We start from the raw sequence: 19,122 nt of genomic DNA, 5'->3' as shown, positions 1-19,122 counted from the left end.
AGAGATTTGTGGACATACCACAGAATCGGAAGCATAGTGGAGACTTGGCACAAGCTTCCTGTTTCCTGCGTATTGGCGATTCAGCACACTGGAGGGGAGCGCCTCGCAGGCTGGGCCCGCAATCCGGAGAAGCCGGGGCCAGAGGGGAAACCTGTCCCCTCTCCCATTTTGCCTTGAGGAATGGGTTGTTCATATTTCTCAATGTCCTGTGGAGTTGGAAGTGAGACAGAGAAGGCCTTTATGCTGCTCCCAGCGCCTGCCACCCAAATCCTTTTGCAACGTGCCCTGTCCCCTTCTGGCCTTGGGAAGTGGATTATACCAAGTGGGAACAAATCTCTTTGGATTGATCGGGATTTTGCGTGATTTCAGGATCATCATTCCTAAAGACGTTGTCATTGTTCAGGAGTAGGTATGAAGTGAGGGAAAGGAAGCGAATAGGTTACCAGCCCTGGAAACCGTTTTTCAGGAAGGCCCAGAGTGGGGTGAGCCCTGCTCATTTGTGGGGCAGAAACCGCTGCTCTGGGGTAGAAATGGACTGATGAGAACCCAGCCTGACAGGCGCCATTGGGTGCCACCAGCTGCATGGTGGCGTCCTGGTTAACTGAAGGTTTCACCTAATGGGGGTTTGGCTACATTTTCTCTTGGACACTGGTGCTCAGGGTTGCCCAGGGTTGCTCAGGGTGCTCAGGGTTGCCCGTGCCCAGCCGGGCCTAAATCGGCGACACAGCTCCAATCCTCCTTCCTTCCTCCTCACGACCTGCCATGCCTCTCTCACACCTCGGTGCCTCAGTCGGCATCGTTCCATGGAGTGTTCAGGAGGAACCGCTCTGACATGTTAAGCTTTTTAATTTAGCACACACGGCGCGTATATGCCCCCAGACAAAACAGAATTGATTTATAATTCTCTTAATGGAAGCCCAGGCTTTCGTTGCTCTAGAAATAGATCGTTACCTCTGCCACCTTTTGTAATTTTTTCCCCTCCCATTTTTCCCCCCACACCACTGTGGTCTAAAAATATGATGTTTCATTTCAGCCTTCCATCGTAAGCCACTAAATGCCAGACATTTCTTTTTTAGACCTTTAATTTATAGCGTGTTTGTTCAGTTTTACTTCATTAATTAATGTTCTTCCCAGGCCCCCGTGCCAGAGCCTTTGTGTAATGCTCTCTTACAGTAAGCAGGTGCTTTTATCCTTAATGAACAATTTCCTGGAAAATACTGAAATAAACAACGGTTAATCAGGCCAGGAACACAATGAATCTGGGAGCTGTGTGCTACTCTGCAGATTGAACCTGGAAGAAGAGGGACAGGTTTTCTATGTGCCGCCCGTCTGTTTTAGTGGTTCCTTTCCTGCGGAGGGAGCACGGGGTGCTGAAGTTCTGGAAGGTGCGTGAACGTCTTGTTCCTCCAGGAAACTGGAGTTCGGAGGAACTGTAGTTTTTCACGCACGCATGCGGCTGTGGAGAGGATTGTCAGACGCAGCATAAGCCGGAAGCACAGCCAAATTGGCCTCTGGTTCCAGACTTGGAATCGTCTCTAGCTTAGGCTGTGGGTCAGCAGGGCCTGGGCTGGGCCAAGCTGCAGCCTTATTGAAATTCATCTTCGGTCCTTTGCTCTCCCTTGTGGCAAACTTGCTTCACCCCCAAGAAGGCAGTTCTTGGTCTCAGGATCCGAATAAACTCATTCTGTCTCTGTGCACGCCTCCCCTCCTCCCCAGGACTATTTTGCTGCATCCCCCCCCCCCCCCCCCGCAAGGCCCCAGCAAGAGGGTAGTGACCATATTTTACCCAGTGTTTTACTGTTTACAGCCCTTCTTGTAACCCTAATCTCTTTGGTTTCTCACAACCCTGCGGGTAGGTTTTCTTACTATTCCCCCTGTACAGAGGAGGAAGCGGGACTCCCAGAGGTTGAATGACCCACTGAAGGTCACACAATTGGTAAGAGATGCTGTGAGATTTGGACCCAGGGACTGAGATCCCAGGGCTCCGGGTTCTTGTTACCTTTGGAGGAGCAAGCCTGTGTGGGTGCGGAGGACTGAGTGGGCCCCGGAGTGGGGTGAAGTGCCCCAGGCTGACCTGACGAGGCTGTGAGCCAGAATTCATCAGTGTCATGAACAAAGGACTGCAATAAATTTCTTTTAAAATATGAATACCTGATTCATTTATTATACTGGCTAGAGCTGACAGATTCGTACATTATCCATCCATTTTTCTGTGTCGTAAGATCATTTTGGGTCTTTGAGATGGCATAATGTTTTTAATCACATCACAGATACAATCACAGCATGGACACATGCCATACAATTGTAATGGCAATTTTGCCCCAGCTTGATGGTTCCGAGGGCTGCCTGGGGAGCCCTATAAAGTGGCCTGTGTCCCTAGGGGTAGCAGGCTCAGGGCTGATGAATCCCTGTTCTTTGGGAAAAGGTACCCCCAAGGAGCAGCAGAGAAGAATCTGGACCTGGAGGAAGGTAGGCTTGTTGAGGGCACTGTCCAAAGGGCCCTGGGTTCTTTGTTTCCCAAACGAAGATGGCTTTATTGTGGTTTTTCAAATTTTAAAATTGAAGCCAGCTCATCACAGAAAATGTAAATATACAAAAAAATATAAAGAAGAAAGTAAGTCACCTAAAATATTGTCATCTAGAGATTTTTGTTAACATTTTAAATATCCTTCTGGGGCACCTGAGTGGCTCAGTTGGCTAAGTGTCCGACTTCGGCTCAGGTCACGATCTCGCGGTCCGTGGGTTCGAGCCCCGCGTCGGGCTCTGGGCTGATGGCTCAGAGCCTGGAGCCTGCTTCGGATTCTGTGTCTCCCTCTCTCTCTGCCCCTTCCCCACTCATGTACTTGTACTCTCTCTCTCTCTCTCTCTCTCTCTCTCTCTCTCAAAAATAAACAAACATTAAAAAAATTAAAGTAAAATAAATATCCTTCTGGACATCTTTCTGTCTTGCTTGCTCTCAACACCACACACACGCACACCACATTTTATAGAAGTGTGATCATAATGTTTATGCTGTTTTGTAACCTGTGTTTTTCATATGATAATACATCAGAGTTATTTTTCCATGTTGCTGAACCTATGTACATTATCTTAAAATATCTTTGCCTTTCTGATTATAGTGATACTGATGTTTATTGTAGGAAACACTAATATAACAATAAAAATGTTGACTTAGAAGCACAAGTCCTATGATACCGTTTCCAGCTCCCATGAAAGATGATCACTATTAATGCTCTAGTGGATATAGGCTTCCATATTTTTTCCACCCATCAATATTTTTAATGTTGGCATAATATTTTGTTATGTAGACATGGTGGAATTTATTTAGCAAGGGCCCTACTGATTTAGACATTTAGGTTGTTTTTTTTTTTTTTTAATTTTTTTTTTCAACGTTTATTTATTTTGGGGACAGAGAGAGACAGAGCATGAACGGGGGAGGGGCAGAGAGAGAGGGAGACACAGAATCGGAAACAGGCTCCAGGCTCCGAGCGATCAGCCCAGAGCCTGACGCGGGGCTCGAACTCCCGGACCGCGAGATCGTGACCTGGCTGAAGTCGGACGCTTAACCGACTGCGCCACCCAGGCGCCCCGACATTTAGGTTGTTTTAATGCTACAACAAACATCTCTTTATTAAGAGATACTGCAGGAAACATTCTTGAACCTATCCTTGGCCCTGGTCAATTTCTACAAAACAAAAAAAATTGCAGATACTTCTGCAATTTAATTTGTGCTGCGTTATAGACATACATGAAAACATGTTAGACATTGCCCAGTTGCTTTCCAGAACCCACTGATGCATGTTTCCACTACGAGTACACAAGCATGAGCATCGTCGGGCTTTGGGACAGTAGGTATCTGGCTTCAGAATCTTCTGGCCTAGGTTCATGTGGAAGGTTCCAGAAGGAAACATGGAGTATCCTAGGCTGATGCCTGTGTCTGCGGGCTGACAGCCAGGCCCTCCTGTTTAGCTCCTGCCTGGGGAGAGGTGGCCCCCATTATGTGAGGGGGCGGAATGTGCCTGATATGGGTGCTGGGTGGGAAGAGAGCACAAGACAAGAGGGCAGTCTTTAATTAGAAGGGTGCTGAGGATTGAGCAGGGAGGAGGCAGGGACTAAGGCGCACAACCATCACAATGCTGCCGAGCCCTGCGTTCCCAGTACTGGACTGCAGTTTAATCCTCCTGAGAGTCTGTTGTTCTCTCATCCTGCCCACGTAGTCAAAGAGGAAAAGGAGGCTCGCAGGATCAGACTCCAGTTCTCCTACCTCCTCTGTCTCTCCCCTTGCTGTGGGGAGATGGGGCAAACCCCGGGTTGGGAGTCGGGTAAGAGAGAGAACAATGTGAGGAGAGGAAGGGCAGGAAAGGGAGACACACTATAGGTGAACTTGTAGAGCTCAAAGGGTCCAGGAGATGATGCAATCTGACCTCAGCCTTCGGGACAAGCAGAGAATGAAGCTCAGGGAGGGAAAGCAAGCTTTCTTGGGTCACACAGCAAGTCAGTGACCTTAGCAGGCAGGTGCGGGGTGGGGGGGGGGTTGCTGTGCGGGGAACGGGGCCTGTGGAAAGCTGAGTTGCTCCTGAGCAGAGCTGGCTTTCAGGAGGGAAGACCCAAGGAGAAGGGGTTGCCTTGCATCCTGGCGGGGGGGTTGGGCTGTTCTCTCTCCAGAGCGGGCAGTGCTAATCAAGAGTGGCTTCAGAGGCAGTGGGAATAGAGATGGGCCAGATTCAACGTGGGAGGCACCTGCGGGGTCGTTACGCATTGATCCCCGCAAAGGTCTCTGATATCCCATCATACTTGCCTGAGGCTTCCTGCCAGGGAAAGGCTTCAATGCTTTGAATTAAGCCACATCCTGGGTCCACGGCCCTGTCACAGCCGTTCCCACACACCCTCCAGCAAGTATTTGGTGGTCTTGGGGCAGGGGCCTACCTGAGTCATCTTTGTGTCCACAGTGACTGGCAAGTGTTCAATAAACGTGTGCTCGGTAGTTGAAAGATGAGATCCGTCTTGACAATTGAACAGCAAAGACGGACCCAGTAGTCACCAAATACATACAGCCAAGCCTAGATTTTCCACCGAGGGTTTTTCGATCAGTGTCTTTTTTTTTTTTTTTTTTCTCTCTCCAGCTCCTTAGAAATTCTAGAAGTCAGAATTCTAGAGTTGGATGGATCTTTGAGGTGGGGGAATATGGGTTGGGAGGAAACAAGTATTTTTTTGGGTACCTTCCATGTGCCAGATACGGGGCCAAATGCTTTACCTGCTGACTCATTCATATCCTAACAGCGCCGTGAAGTTGACGGTGCCTGATGTGGTCCCTGTAAAACACTCAGCCCTAAGGCAGGTGAATGATTTCATCCAGGTTGCACAGCCAGTGACGTGGAGTCAGGATTCGAACAACGTCAGTCTGGCTTCGCTATCCCTTTCACGTGAGCTCTGCCCCCGTGTGTCATGTGACCTTGAACCAGCCACCCGGTGACAGTTCCCCCTCCTGGGGGACGAGGCGTTGGACAGTTGAAGCTCCCAGGTCTCGGTGCCTGTTCTAATACCGTGTGGCTTGTTGTTTAGTCAGTCATCCTCACCTCAGCCTACGTGGGACCCTTGATTTTCCAATGGCGGTGATTCTCCAGGGCCCTGTCCCCTAGTGCGCCTTCCTATCCAGACACCTGTGCTTGCATCCTGTAGTCCGAGAAATGTGTTTTCAGAGTGGGCAAGGAATGGGATAGTCTCCTTGGGGCTGTATGGCCCTGAGGGACTGATTTATCTTTGGGGATTGTGTGGACGGAGCCATGATTTCAAGCCAGGGCACGTGGGACTCGCACGGTTCCAAGAACCCTGTGGCCCTGGGAGGGGTTGGGGGAGAGAAGCAGAGCAGGCCTGGGGAGGGTGGGCTGGGAGGGGCAGGCGGCCTCGGGGCTGGCCAAGCCAGCTGAGTGCTCCCTGATTTACAGAGAAATGGAAAGATGGAGATAATGGCTTTGTGAGAAATGGAATGGCCTAAGAACACAGATAAGTTTTCTCCCTTCATCTTTGGAGGGGCTGGAGGCTGGGGGAGCCTCTGCTGCCTGTTTGGGAATGGAAGGATTGAGGGCCCAGAACACAGAGGCTGCACCCAGTGGGGGAGGAAGGGGGGGTGCTTTATCAGCTCGGCAGTTTGCGCACCCCCCCCCCCACTTCCCCCTCCCTGGGGATATGCTGTGATTTCTCTCCGAGCCTGGCTGATGCCACGGCCGCTTGGTCTATAGGGCTTAAGGGCGCAGGGGACAGGACCGTCTTTTTGACCCTGATGAATGGTAGGCCTCCGTGGTGCCATTTTCAGGATTTGCAGCCTGAGGCTTCCTGGGCAAGGAGAAAGTAGAATTTATCGGGGCGGTTGAGCCCATACTCCAAAGAGGACGTTTACCATGTCTTTGCAATCCTCTCTGATTTATCCCAGTGGGCAGGCACCTGGCAGGGTCTCCGTGTTGGCACTGGGAATTTCTGCTGCACTCCTAACTGTCAGGGAATCACTCTTTTGGAGATTAAGAGCTGTGGATTTATTTTGAAAACTTTTTTTCTTTTTAAGTGCAGAGAGATTAGAAAGCCTTCGGGCGTAAACCCGGCCCCTGGTGGGATTGCTGGAGGGCAGGAGGCCTCATCAAGGCAAAGGGTGAAGCCTCTTAATTACGGGCGGACCTCAGCTCTGCTTTTCATCTCACATTAATCAGACCCCAGCAAGGCCAGTAAATAGAGAGGGGCCTGGGGACTGGGAACCAGCTCGGAGATCCGTGGGCAGATGAGGGGGAAGGCCTGCCAGACAGGATGATAACCTTGGTATTTGCCCCTCTGAGTGCAAACTTGGCTTTTTGTTTTGTTTTATTCAGGGAAAAAAAAAAGAGAGAGAGAAGCGTGTGTATTTATGTGTATGTGTGTGTGTGTGTTCTATAAATAGAAGATAGAAATCTCTCTTTCTATACCCACATGCTGGGAGGGATGTGAGGCGTTTGCTTTATCAGTTCCAGTTCGGGGGTTGCTTCTGCTGCTTCCCGAGTCTGAAAGCGCCTTTTCATGAGGCGCTCGGAATACGTCAGTCCCAAGTTGCAGCCTGAGCTATTGAGGAGGCTTCAATGCCCGCCTTGTGCTGGTCCCTGGAGCAGATGTACCCCCGCGCTGGTGGGGTGGCCCAGGCGGGAGGCTTTGAATCACTCTCAGGATGTCACCGTGCTCCCTGTATCCACTGCCAACAGATTGATGTCTCCGCGGTGCACTGTTAACGCAGTGTGGAATGCCCCGTGCCGTATATGACCTGCCATTGGGACAGATCTTTGGTGGCCTCTGTCAGGCCAGACACAAGCAATGTGCCCTGAGGCTTGGGCTGGCCGAGAGGCTGGGAGATGCGCTTAGCTGAAGAGTCAATAATGGGTTGACGAGGGGTATTGAGCCCTCTCCACGTGCAGGCAGGTGCTCTGGGTGCTGAGGACGACATGCACACGCCAGACCCCAGCCTCTGGCCTCATGATGGGTGTCCTAAAAGTGTGCTATCAAATCAAGGGAGGGAAAACGATGCGTAGGTTCTACGGCCCAGAGGGAAGAGTGGCGGCCACATCTGGATGGCTTAAATAGAAAAAGAGCAATTTCCAAAGCTACTAATAACTGATCAGCAGTGTAGGGCAGGGGCAAGTGCGAGGCACCTGTGTGTCCCTCTCCCACTCGGTGCCTATGACAGGCATTACTAATCGATCATGGCACGCTTTCCCACTCCACCCCCGTTTCTCAGTGTTGCATTCCAAGCAGCCACTACCGATCGATGCCCAGTGTTGTACAAGTGGAAACCTCCCAGGACCCACAGACTAGCGCCTAGCCACCGCCACCCCCGCCACCACTGCAAATTTGCTGGGGACGAAGGGCTCCCTGGATGAGACTGGGATGGACAGAGAGCAGGTTCCAGGTACGTGGAACAGGCTTCCATGTCCAAGATTTCGGCACAGTCAGGAGGACTAGGCAGGTGGTGGAAGCGAAGCAGGTGGGGGAGGATTTTTGCACAGATGGATTGTGAGGTCATAGCAATCCCGGGGCAGAGGCCATCTGTTTGTCTGTCTGGCCTCTGCCCTAGTTTTATGCATCTTGGCTGATGTGAGCAGCTGGTGTCTGGCCAGAGATTCAGGCTGGACTCTAGGGGCGCCCGCGATGCCCGGACCCTGGGCAGGAGGTGCAGGCCTCCCGAGGATGGTGCCGTCTCTAAGGTCTGCCCAGCCTGCAGGGTTGACCCAGACTGGAACATAAGCCTGGCTGGGAGGAGGGGTCCTTTGCTACGATGTCAGTGTGTCTTAGGTTACCCAGTGGCAGGTCCCTTTAACACCACGTGCCAGGCACAGGGGGCCCTCAAGTGTTAGAATAAACAAATGAATACCAACTCTAAGGATGCAGGCTGATAGGAGCAGGGCTTCCTTCACACTTGCCCTTGATGGAGGGGAGCAGAGTTTTCCAAATGGACCTCTGAGGACCTCTGCTCCTAGTGCATTGACTAGAAGGGGTTGTAGGGAAAACACTGGATCAAACAAAGTAAAAGCAGGTCTCTTTACTCGGGGTCTTCTCAGGGCCTGAGATACACTGGGAGAGTTAAGATGCGGGCATAAGCGTGCAGCATTTTCTGAACTAACTCACTCGTGGAAAGCTCTGGGAGATTTCTATCAGTGGCTCATGGGACTAGTGTTCCACAGAACCCTGGTTTGGGAAACACCTCCCAAAGCTGCCCCCACGGCCCCCACGGCTCCGCAACGTCATCTCTCTGCTGCCTCCAGCGCCACGGAACATTCCTGCCTCCCCGTGCGCTTGCTAATGCTGTGCCTGCCGCCGAAATGCCCTCTCTCTTCCCCGCCCTCTCTCCGTGTTCTGTCCATCTTAAGTCCGGCCGCTCCACAGAGTCCCCCACGGGCCCCCCAGGGGGACTTCACCGCTTGCCGCTTTATCTCCTCAAAGAGATGGCAGCTGACGCGTGCTATCTCTTTGTGTCCACGGTGTAGCCCAGGTCCAGCTGGTGGTGTTCCAGGAGGGCGCGGATGACCAGTTCAGGCGGGGGGCAGGTGTGCAGACTCATCTCCCAGCCACCTTCTCTCCCCTGCAGCCTCCTGCTTGGCTCACTGGGTGCGAAGCAGCCAGACCCCACAGTCAGGGAGGAAATTTCTCCATCGCTGGGACCTCAACTCTCTTCCTCTGCTCCTTAATATGCAGGGAGCATGGACAAGAGGGAAGGGAACCAGCTGATCTATTTACATGTTCTCTTGCTCCCAAGTGAAACCAGGGGCATTTTCTTATTTAATTATTAATGCCCTAAATCAGATGGTGCCCGATACGTTAACCTCTGTCACTCCGAATGGAGTCGGCCTAATAACCACTGCGGCAGCATTGATTTTCCTTCAGTCATCTTGTGAGCATATGTCTTTGGGATCTAGCCTCTTGAGAGAGAGAGCCCCGGGAAGCCCCGTTAACGTGCATGGCGAGGGGTTTGCCCGCATGTGGGGGTGGCTCCCTTCTGGCTTCTCTTCACTCTGCCTCAAGTGAAGTGTCTGACATGAGTAGAAAGCTTCTTCTCCCTCTTTTTTTTTTTTTTTTTAAATACTTCTCAGAGAGAGAGAGAGAGAGGGACAGAGCAGGAGTAGGGGAGGGGCAGAGAGAGAGGGAGATAAAAAATCCGAAGCAGGCTCCAGGCTCCGAGCTGTCAGTACAGAGCCCGATGTGGGGCTCAAACCCACAAACCGCTAGATCATGACCTGAGCCGAGGTCGGCCGCCCAATCAACTGAGCCACCCAGGTGCCCCTAGAAATACTTCTTCTAAAACCAGTTACCAAGAGGAACTGACTGGTCTGACCTAGGACTTGACCCCGCCTTTGAGGCGTTATGCGACACATGAAGAACACAGGCTGGAAAAGCTGTCCATGTGAGATGGGACTTGGTAAGCGCTGGGCCGCATGGCCCAGACTCTAAGCTCTGTGAGTGTAGCGTGCCTGGCACCCAGTAGGTGCTCAGGCCTTGAAGGAGAGGAGGGGCTGGGGCCTAAGCTGGACCTTGAGTTGACGGTACTTGCATGTGTAAAGTTGACAATGTCGGGGCGTTGAGGACAAGGGGGCCAGTGTGAACGAAGAAAAGAGCAGGAGAGACCAGTGTGGCCCAGGGTGGGAAGTGTGGGTGATAAGGTTGCATCTTATAGATTGGGCTGGGTTCTGGGAGAAAGCGTGAGGGTGAGGGAACCTGAGGGGAGCCTTCCATGCTCAGGCTGGCCGTCCTTGGCCGTCCTTCTCAGCTCCCTTCCCACACTTCCACAGAGGCAGACTTGGCCTCAGATGGGGGACCACGTGGATGCTGGTGGCAGGGCTGTTCAAGGGTTGGGTGCGAATCCCCCCTGCTCTGCTGGCCTTCACGCCACAACACGGACAGAGGAGAGAGGCCGCCGAGCTGCCTGGGTCCTTGCCTCCTCTTCCTGGGTGCTTATCCAAACACCCGTTCCCGCCCCCACCCCCTCCTCTATGCCCCAATATCCGGTGGGAGGCAGCTAAACTGCCCTGCCCAGATCGGACTCAGGGACGAGGTTTTCAGGAACATTTGGAAAGATGTCCCAAATTCTAGCAACGATCCAGCTCCCTCCATCCCCCACTCCTATCCTGTCACCATGGATCCAAAGGGGCCAGAGGAACACTCTCTTCTAATCCAGGTGGCTTTATCCTTTGATGTTCTAAGCTTCCTAAGTTTGAAGATGCGGTCGGGAGGTCCACTCAGGAGATCGCTGTAGATTACAGGAGTGACCAAATTAATGAGACAAGGCTGTGGAGAGAACCAGAACGAGGCATTCTCGGCCGCTGGCATCCTGACTCTGTGCCTTTGGGAGCACCGTGTCGCTTCCTTTGTTCCTTGATTTAATTTAGCTGATGGCTGATCAGCCCCCCTCGCCCTGGAAGATGATTCTTCTCCTACACGAGTCTCCCTAAAACATGATGCCACGTCCGGGCAGACTCTTTCCGGGATCGGCTGTGGTTCCTCTTCTCAGAGGGGAACGGGCTGAAACGCCCTGCGGCCTCAGTGCCGCGTGGGCTCCAGGCTGTGCCCAGCTCTCTGTGGAGAGGCCCCTTGGGGCCCCGAGGATGTAGGGGGGGAGTGTGAATAGGGAGGGGAGAAGAGTGGCTGTGGCCTGCATACTCCTGGACTTTGCAAATTGAGTGGGAACACCAGAATTGCTTTTCTCTTTCCTAACTGATTTCCAAAATACGTGTAGCCAGATTGTTTTCAGATCTCAAACAGAAAAGCCTCATTAATCATTAATTTGGACCCCCACAGTTGTACAGAACTTGTGACAATTTGTTTATCTTTGAAGGAGCTGCTAAGAAGGAGTTTAGTGAGGAAATTACTGGGGATGGGGAGGAGAGCATTTAACCTTTCACGAAGAAAGACAGGAGCTCTCTTTAGCTTCCCTCTGGGTACAGATGGGGGTGTGTGTGACATCCCTGTCACTCTTGTCTGTCCCTGAGTAGGGTGAGTACTTCCTCATTGGTGAGCTCAGGGCCAATGGACTGGATCCTCAACCATTTCAAGCCTGGGGACCCCTTTCCAACGTCAAAATATTTTCTATACCATCCCCGCCCCCAGTTATTAGCAACTGCGTTTTTTAGTGTGTCAGACGGAGACGAAAAGCTACTCTGAATTCAGTAAAGCTTTTAAGCAAATCACGATAGCATCTGTGTACACATGAAAAATAGTGCTATCTTTCTGAGCCACGGTGTTCATTCATTTTAGAGCTGATGTTTGAGCACATATGAATTCCAGCTCCCCGGGGCGAGTTTCCCTCCCCCTTTGCCCCCAACCCCCCCGCCCCCGCCCCCGCCCCCGGAGGTGGGAGCCCTGGACAGTTCTCTAAGGCTGTAGGGTCGTGGGGTCCTGGAGCGCCAGGGCAGGAAGGAGCCTGGGGGGTTGACATCTGTGTAGGTACACTTGACACCTGCCACAGGCTGTCACTTCAGGGGCCTGGATCAAACTCTATGAGCTGCTTCCTCAAAGCCCCTCACCAGGCCTTCGTCCCTCGGTGGGAGTGATGTGTGCGTCAGTGTGGGAGTCAGAGACTGATGCCCCATAGCAGCAAGAGAAGCAAGGTCCAGCCTTCTGGGTGGTCTGGAAGGATTTTCCCAGCTCAGCTTCCCAGCTGTGGCCACAGCAGACACCTTTCTTCTCTTTCCTTTTTGCAGGAAGGGGTAGGGAGAGAATTGGATGCTCCAAGCATACCAGAGATGAGGGAGAACGGGCAGAGGGAGGACATTGCATTTAAAGATCAGGGGTTCTTTGTCCGAGGATGGGCTCAGGGGCCTGAGGACACCCCGGTAATCGCAGCCAAATGTTGTGCATGTGGGCATTTTTCTGGGGAGAAGTTCTTGAACTTTCCGGAGATCCTCAAAGGAGTTCCACGAGCCAAAAAAACTTTCAGAAGCTCTGGCCTGGAATTTCAACTTTTCCCTGACTCAGGCTTCCCACTCCCCGGTTACTCAGAGCTGGTGAAGTGTTGCTGTGTAGTCAGAGCCCGCGAGTGTGAAATATCAAATGCTCATTACATGACGTCGGGGGGAAACTTAGTCTGCTTAGCAAGTCTATTTTGTTGTTTCGTGTGAGAAGTCTCTGTGCCAAACAGATGCCCGGGAAAACGGTCTGATTAATGACGCTGCTTCCTTTGTCCCCTCCCCCAACCCCCCACAGGGCCCGGGATGGCACTCTCGGTGACAGGGCTCACTGTCTTCTCTCTCCTGCAAACTGTCCTCTCCCTGAACCCCGAGGACCCCAACGTGTGCAGCCACTGGGAGAGGTAAGATGTGGATCTCAGATGTCCAGGCACTCCCCGAGGGCCTCACCCTGGGCTTGGCACTGTTGGGACAAAAGCGGAGTCGGGAGGTACAGAAGCTGCCCACCGTGGGCCTGTGGTCCAGCTGGGGACACAGCACAGACGCTGGAAGACAGGACAAAGCAGTATGGATTCTGTCTGGGACTCAGGGCTGTGGGAGGGGGTTGACTTAGTGATGCAGTGTGATAGATGACAATGAACTCCGGTCCCTCCCCGCACTGGCCCTCCCTGACCATTTTCCAGAGGCCCAGCGGGGCTCAGTGCCCGTCCACAGGCAGGTGGGGTGCGGTGAGTGACCGCAATCTGGATGTGCTATTCTCCGATGCTGAGGTGCCGTTGCTGCTGCTTCCCGCCTGGTGTGGGCAGGAGGGGACCAGGGGAAGAGCGGCCCGGGGCCTCTGCAGAAGAGCTGGCTGCATCCTGGCTGCAGTACTGGGTCCGTGGGGAATGGGCCAGGGCCCTGCAGACAGCCTGACTTTGAAGTACAAGGTTAAAGTATTGATTTTGGTGAGCAGAAAGATAGTGACCGGAGACCCAATCAGGAAAAACCGAATTAAACCCTGGAATTGATTGGCCGCGCTGACCAGGACGACTCTGCCACTTAGATGTTAATAAATCAAATGAATAAAATTAAGATGAGGGCCCGGTGGGGGAGGCAGATGGTAGAGGACAGGCGAGTGGGGCTGGCCGTGCTCCGTGCTTGCGAGGGTGAATGTCCCGGCCCCACGACAGGGAAAGGCACCCCCGTCCAGGCCACCCCAGGCCCTGGAGGGATGAGGGTCTGGGGGCGCAGAGGGAGTGCCCCTACGCCAGTATGCGCATGTGCGGCAGTGACTGGGCGCTCTGTGGGGGTCCCCACAGAGTCCGCTGGAGCAAACCGACACCTGTTAGGTGCAGTGGGAAGAACACAAGGTCTGTAACGAGAAGACCTTGGTTCACTCCAGTCTGGATCCTGTCACCTGGCAGTTGTAGGACTTTGGGGCAGTGTCTGAACCAGCCTGAGGCTGCTTCCCCACTGTCAAGTGGGGGAGAATAATTACCCTGGCCTCACAGGCACGTTGGAGGATCGGGGTACCAGTGTCACGAAAGGGCTTTCGCGACCGCAAAAGTCGATTGTTGTCTTTTCTTGGTGACGCCCCTGGCTTTGCAGGAACCGGTTCTCACAGACTTTAAAGCACATCGGGCTCACCGGAGGTGGGCATGGAAAACGGAGTGTTCTGGGTCCTGGCCCCGGAGACTCTGATTCTACAGGTCTGGGGTAGAGCCTAGGGATATGCATTTTTCATAAGCTTTCCACATGGCTCTGAGGTGACTCAGGCTTCTTGCCCTTCTGGTCTTGGTGAATTTAAACCTTTCTTTCCCAGAGGGTGAGAGAGCTGTCAGGTGAAGTTGCACACTAGCCTCCCTGGTTGACAGATCCCAGCCTCGACAGCCCCCTACTATCCACGTGATCCGAGGCTGAGACATAGTTGCTTCCTGAGGATGGCTGTGCTATGTCCCCACCTCCAGGATACCTCCTCCCGTCTGCCCTTCTCTGCCTTCCCCAGCTCCTCTAACTGGGCCCTCTCCTCCAGGGAGCCTTCCCTGATGGCAGGGCCCATCCTCACTTCCCTCTTCTGAGTCCCAACTGTGGATCTGTTCAAACTGAAACCAAATTCTCTAATTTCCTAACCGCCCCCCCCCCCCGCCCTCCCCGCGACATTAATAAACTGGGAATAGGCAAATACTCTGAACTGAGCTTGCACTGAGCTGGCATTTCAGGCTGATTGGGCTATCAGCAGAGGTGATCATTTGATGGGAGGACAAGGACAGACCCTATGGCTAAAGTGAGGTCTGGGGGCCCCTGGTGCTTCTCCAACCCTTAAGGGGGAGGAGGCCTCGCAGACAGTGCCCCATGACACCAGGTGCCTTCTTCTTCTTGGCTTGTCCACCTGAGCTCCACTGCGTACTACATATGGACAGATTTAGTCTGCATCATTCCAGAAACACGCCCTGGTCCCCAGAGACCGCTTAGGGAGACTTTCTCAGCTGGATTAGTGCTTCTGGCGGGCTCCTTGTTAATTATGCCCCTCCACCATAAAACCCAGCGGAAAGACCTCCCCTGGCTGGTAAAGCCCAGTTCTACAAGATTAATCTGGTTCTTCATTAGCATATTGGCAAGCAAGCGTGTTAAACCGCCCAGCCATGAAACCAGGGGCACACTCTTCGCCCCGGAGACTTGGAATTGATTCAAGGTCTCACTGCCAGACTCACTCGGCCCAGGGGACCCCCTGCAGAGCTGGGACCGTTCCCCCCATGATACTCTCCTCACCCGTCTGTCGGGCTGATGCCTCTTCTCTGAGCACCCACTGTCTGTGTCGGGACGGGAAGGGGTGCCTGAGTCCCCGAGTGCGTAGCCAAGGTGGGGTGCCCATTCTTCGTGTGGTCTTGCTCCTCCTCTCCCCGCCACAGCCAGGGAGGAAATACCTCAATGTGTAGCACAGGAGGTGAACCATTGCAGTCGTGTAGCAATGGTGGCCAGCGTCTATTGGACGCTTACGGTGCACCCATGAAAAATTTTACGTGTGTTATCTTGTGCTGACAATTTTACTTGTTATCTTACTTTATCTTCCCACCACCCTGAGAGATGGACACTCTTGTTGCCTTTCTTAGTCCTCACAGTAACTGCGCCAAGTCCTTGGCAGTATTTGCCATGGATTTACAGGTGAGGAAACGGAGCCTTCCGTGAGTTACATAACATGTCTGAGGACGTGCGGCTAACGAGTGACAGGGTTCGAAGGTGACCCGGAGCCCACGCACGCTTATCCAGTCATTCTTCTGCCCTAAGTGAGGTAGTCAGTAGCCCTGTGGGAGCATAGGATCGTGGAATTTCAGAGTTGGAAGGGGCCCGTGGGAGGTCAGGGGTAGGTGCCGAGCTGCCTCCGTGTCCCCAAGCCTGGAGATGAAAAAGGGTTTGTGGCCCATGTCTGCGCAGATGTGTGCCTCTGTCTCCGATTGCTGCTTGCCGGCTGATAGAGGCTCAGCAGGGACCCTCATATCCTCAGTGCTTCAAAGAGCCAGAGAATTTCCCAGCACCCTGAGTCCCTGGGCCTTGCTGACTGCTCCTGGCCCCGCTTTCTGAATTTTAGATCTTTGACCTTTCGGGCATCAGAGAGCCTGCTGTGGACCCACTCGGGGAGCTGGCCTGCTCAGCCCCCTTGCAAGCAAACCAAGAGCTTCCTCAGGCAAAGCAGACGGGCTTTTATAGCCTGGATCTAGCCATCTGGCCCAGGTCAGTGAGCCGTCTGGGGGGAAGCGGTGAGGAATACCAACCTACATAAAAATGAATTCCTGAAATCTCAGCTGGGGCCCTCTCCCAGCCTGCACAGCAAGCATGAATCTTCCCTTCAGCATCCCGGCTCGACCGCCTTTTCATACAACTCCCGGCAGGGGTGGGCAGGTAGAAAGACATATGGGTCAGGCTGAGATCTGCCCCCCTCTGTGACTTCCACCCACTGTTCGGGTTTACAGCCAGGCAGGCAGGATGAGGTACTACTTGGATTAGGGGATCTGGGGCATGTCCTTGATGCTCCCCCAGCTATCCCGGAGACAAAAGAGAGCGGAAGGTAAGTGACCTTGGGGAGGTCACTTGGTCTCTGTGATGTTCATTGTCCCTGTTTGTAAAATGAGGCTAGCAGTGCCACCTGTCTTAGAAGATTGTGAGGATTAAAATGGACTCAAACACTTAACACAGGGCCTTTAATGAGTATTCGCAGTTATCGGTACCAGCTGCGTGGCCCGGGCAACCGGCCTCTCCCTGAGCCTTAGTCTTTTTCAGCTGTGAAATGGGACCACTTTGCTATAAGGATCGGCTTCCCTGTAGACGCTTTGAAAACCATAAAGATCCACACAAAGTATTTTGAATCTTGTTGGCTCTGCCTTCCAGAGCCACGTAGAATAAACCTAAACTCTGCTTCGTTCATTCTCTGATAAATGAACTGGAATTTCAGAAAATGAACCGGGCCCAAGGGCAATAAGGGATGTGCCTTGGATCCAGCCTGGGGTCGGGGAGGTTTGACTGCTGAGGGCATGCAGGGCAGGAGGAGGATAGCGGGGTGAGGGGAGGTTTGAGCCCCTGGACACGTGGCTGTGGGCCCGGCTCCCCTGGGGAAGGAGACCCCATACCAGCTCAGCGTCTCAAGTGCTGACCATAGCTTCTTCGTCCTCCCGCCTGACTTTCAGCTATGCGGTGACCGTCCAGGAGTCCTATGCACACCCCTTCGACCAGATCTACTACACGCGGTGCACAGATATCCTCAGCTGGTTCAAGTGCACCAGGCACCGGTGAGTACCTCTGTCGGGGGGTGGGCTGGGGAGGGGGTGCTGGGCCCTCAGGGTGTGGCTTTGTGCCAGGTAGTAAGAGTCTCCTGTAGCAGCCGTAGTCAATGCACTGCCGTCTGAGAGTCCCTGCTGAGGGCTTCTATCTGGCCAGAGAAGCTTATGGGCAGGGTAGGGCAGAAGTGCTAGAGAATTCCTGCCCTTGGGGGCGTCTCTCACCCAACGAGAGATGGGGAGTTGGTGGATAAATCCCCGGGTTCCCTCACTGGAGGGTAGAGGGGAAAACTTTGAGGCATATTCTACACATATCCCAGCATACCCTGAATTGGCTGCCTTTTCCACCCTCTTTTTCCCTCTCCCCTCCCAGGGCTTCCTTACATTACCTCCCAAATAAACTCCTTGTCCTTGAATCTTTGCCTCAGGGTCAGCTTCAAGGGGAAATACAACCTAAGACAGAAACCTCAGAGCAGGGGTAGCCCCATGCCAGGGCATCTGGTTTGGAGAACTGAGCTCAGGATAGGACTTGGCACCCCCTCGGCACCTTGGCCAGGCTGCCCATGGGAGACACTCAGTCTAAATGACTGCACGGGGCTCCTGCTCCCTTGTCTGCAGCGCCCCCCGCAGGTCACGCCGTTCTCTCATGTTGCTGGGGGAGAGAGGAGAGGAAGGAAGAGAACACGTTTTGTTGGATGACCCCAGGCAAGCTGCTTTATTTTGGGATTCCCAGTGTACTCATCAAACATACAGTGATCCTTGCCCTGCCTACTCACAGGGTCCAGTGAGGTCAGGGATGTGAAAATACTGGGAAAAATACAGGGGAAGATGGAAAAAAGTGAGCTGTTAGATCCGGGCAAGGTGGCACTATTATCTGAGGGTAAGAGGGGGAATGAGGGGGACGCCATCCCTTAGGTTTCTTTCCTAGTTGCTCAGCATCTGTGTTGGTTTCAGATTCCTTTTGCTTCCTCCTCCTGGGCCTAGTGCCTCTTTGTGGTTTATGCCTAAATCACGGTGGGTAGCAATGTGGCTGGGGAAATTTGCTCTACGCTGAAAAGCCAAAGTCCTGGTTTTCATGTCTGAGCGTAGGACACGATAGCTGCTTTTAAAACCCTTACTGGCTAATTCCAACATCTGGGCCACTTCAGGGTTGGTCTTCATGGGTTGTCTTTTCTTTAATATAAGTGATATTTTCTAGTTTCCTTTTTCTTGAGAGAGTGAGCGAGAGAGAGAGAGAGTGAGAGAGAGCGTGAGTGAGCATGTGTGAGAAGGGAAGGGGCAGAGGGAGAGAGAGAGAAAGAGAGAGACAGAGAGAGAGAGAGAATCTTAAGTAGGCTCCGTGCCTAGCATGGAGCCTGACACAGGGCTCTATTTCACAACCCTAAGTTCATGACCTGAGCCAAAACCAAGAGTCAGACACCTAACTGGCTGAGCCACCCCGGCGCCCCTCCAGTTTCTTCTTGTGTCTAGTAATTTTGAATTATATTCTGGGCATTATAAACAGAGACTGTAGAGACTGAGTTCTGTTATGTTCCACCTGAGAGTATTGATTTGTTGTTGTTGTTGTTATTGTTTTGTTTTAGCTATCAGTTAACCTGGCTACAATCAATTTCCCGTTCAGTATTTTTAGTCTTAGCTGGACTGTGTGGGACCTGTCCTCCACACACATAATTCAGGGGCCAGGAGTTTGGACAGAGACTTTTTTCTTTTGTTTTTTTTTTCAACGTTTATTTATTTTTGGGACAGAGAGAGACAGAGCATGAACGGGGGAGGGGCAGAGAGAGAGGGAGACACAGAATTGGAAACAGGCTCCAGGCTCTGAGCCATCAGCCCAGAGCCCGACGCGGGGCTCGAACTCACGGACCGCGAGATCGTGACCTGGCCGAAGTCGGATGGACAGAGACTTTTGTAACGAATATGGGGCTTCCTCTTTGCTGTTCTTTTTTCTGAGCGGGGTTTCAATT

The 19,122-nt window shown here is 52.8% G+C and overlaps 1 protein-coding gene across 11 annotated transcripts in view; it reads left to right on the top strand.

Moving 5' to 3' along the window:
- The window catches only part of MEGF11 (multiple EGF like domains 11), a 362,425-nt gene that overhangs the window by 112,628 nt on the left and 230,675 nt on the right, over positions 1 to 19,122 (top strand). For all 11 annotated transcript variants that reach the window (XR_015252725.1, XM_086710990.1, XM_086710991.1 and 8 more), the window contains exons 2-3: positions 12,706 to 12,811; positions 17,069 to 17,170. Coding sequence is in view for 10 of the 11 variants with exons in the window: in XM_086710987.1 (XP_086567113.1) it covers positions 12,706 to 12,811; positions 17,069 to 17,170 (208 nt within the window). In the remaining variant the exon portion in view is untranslated. The remainder of the gene's footprint in view (positions 1 to 12,705; positions 12,812 to 17,068; positions 17,171 to 19,122) is intronic.

Source organism: Puma concolor, chromosome B3 (genome assembly GCF_028749965.1).
Source record: "Puma concolor isolate L17-30 chromosome B3, mPumCon1.1.hap2, whole genome shotgun sequence".
Taxonomy (NCBI): Eukaryota; Metazoa; Chordata; class Mammalia; order Carnivora; family Felidae; genus Puma; species Puma concolor.
The sequence above is the reverse complement of the archived record's forward strand: the minus strand, read 5'-3'. Positions and strand labels throughout refer to the sequence as shown.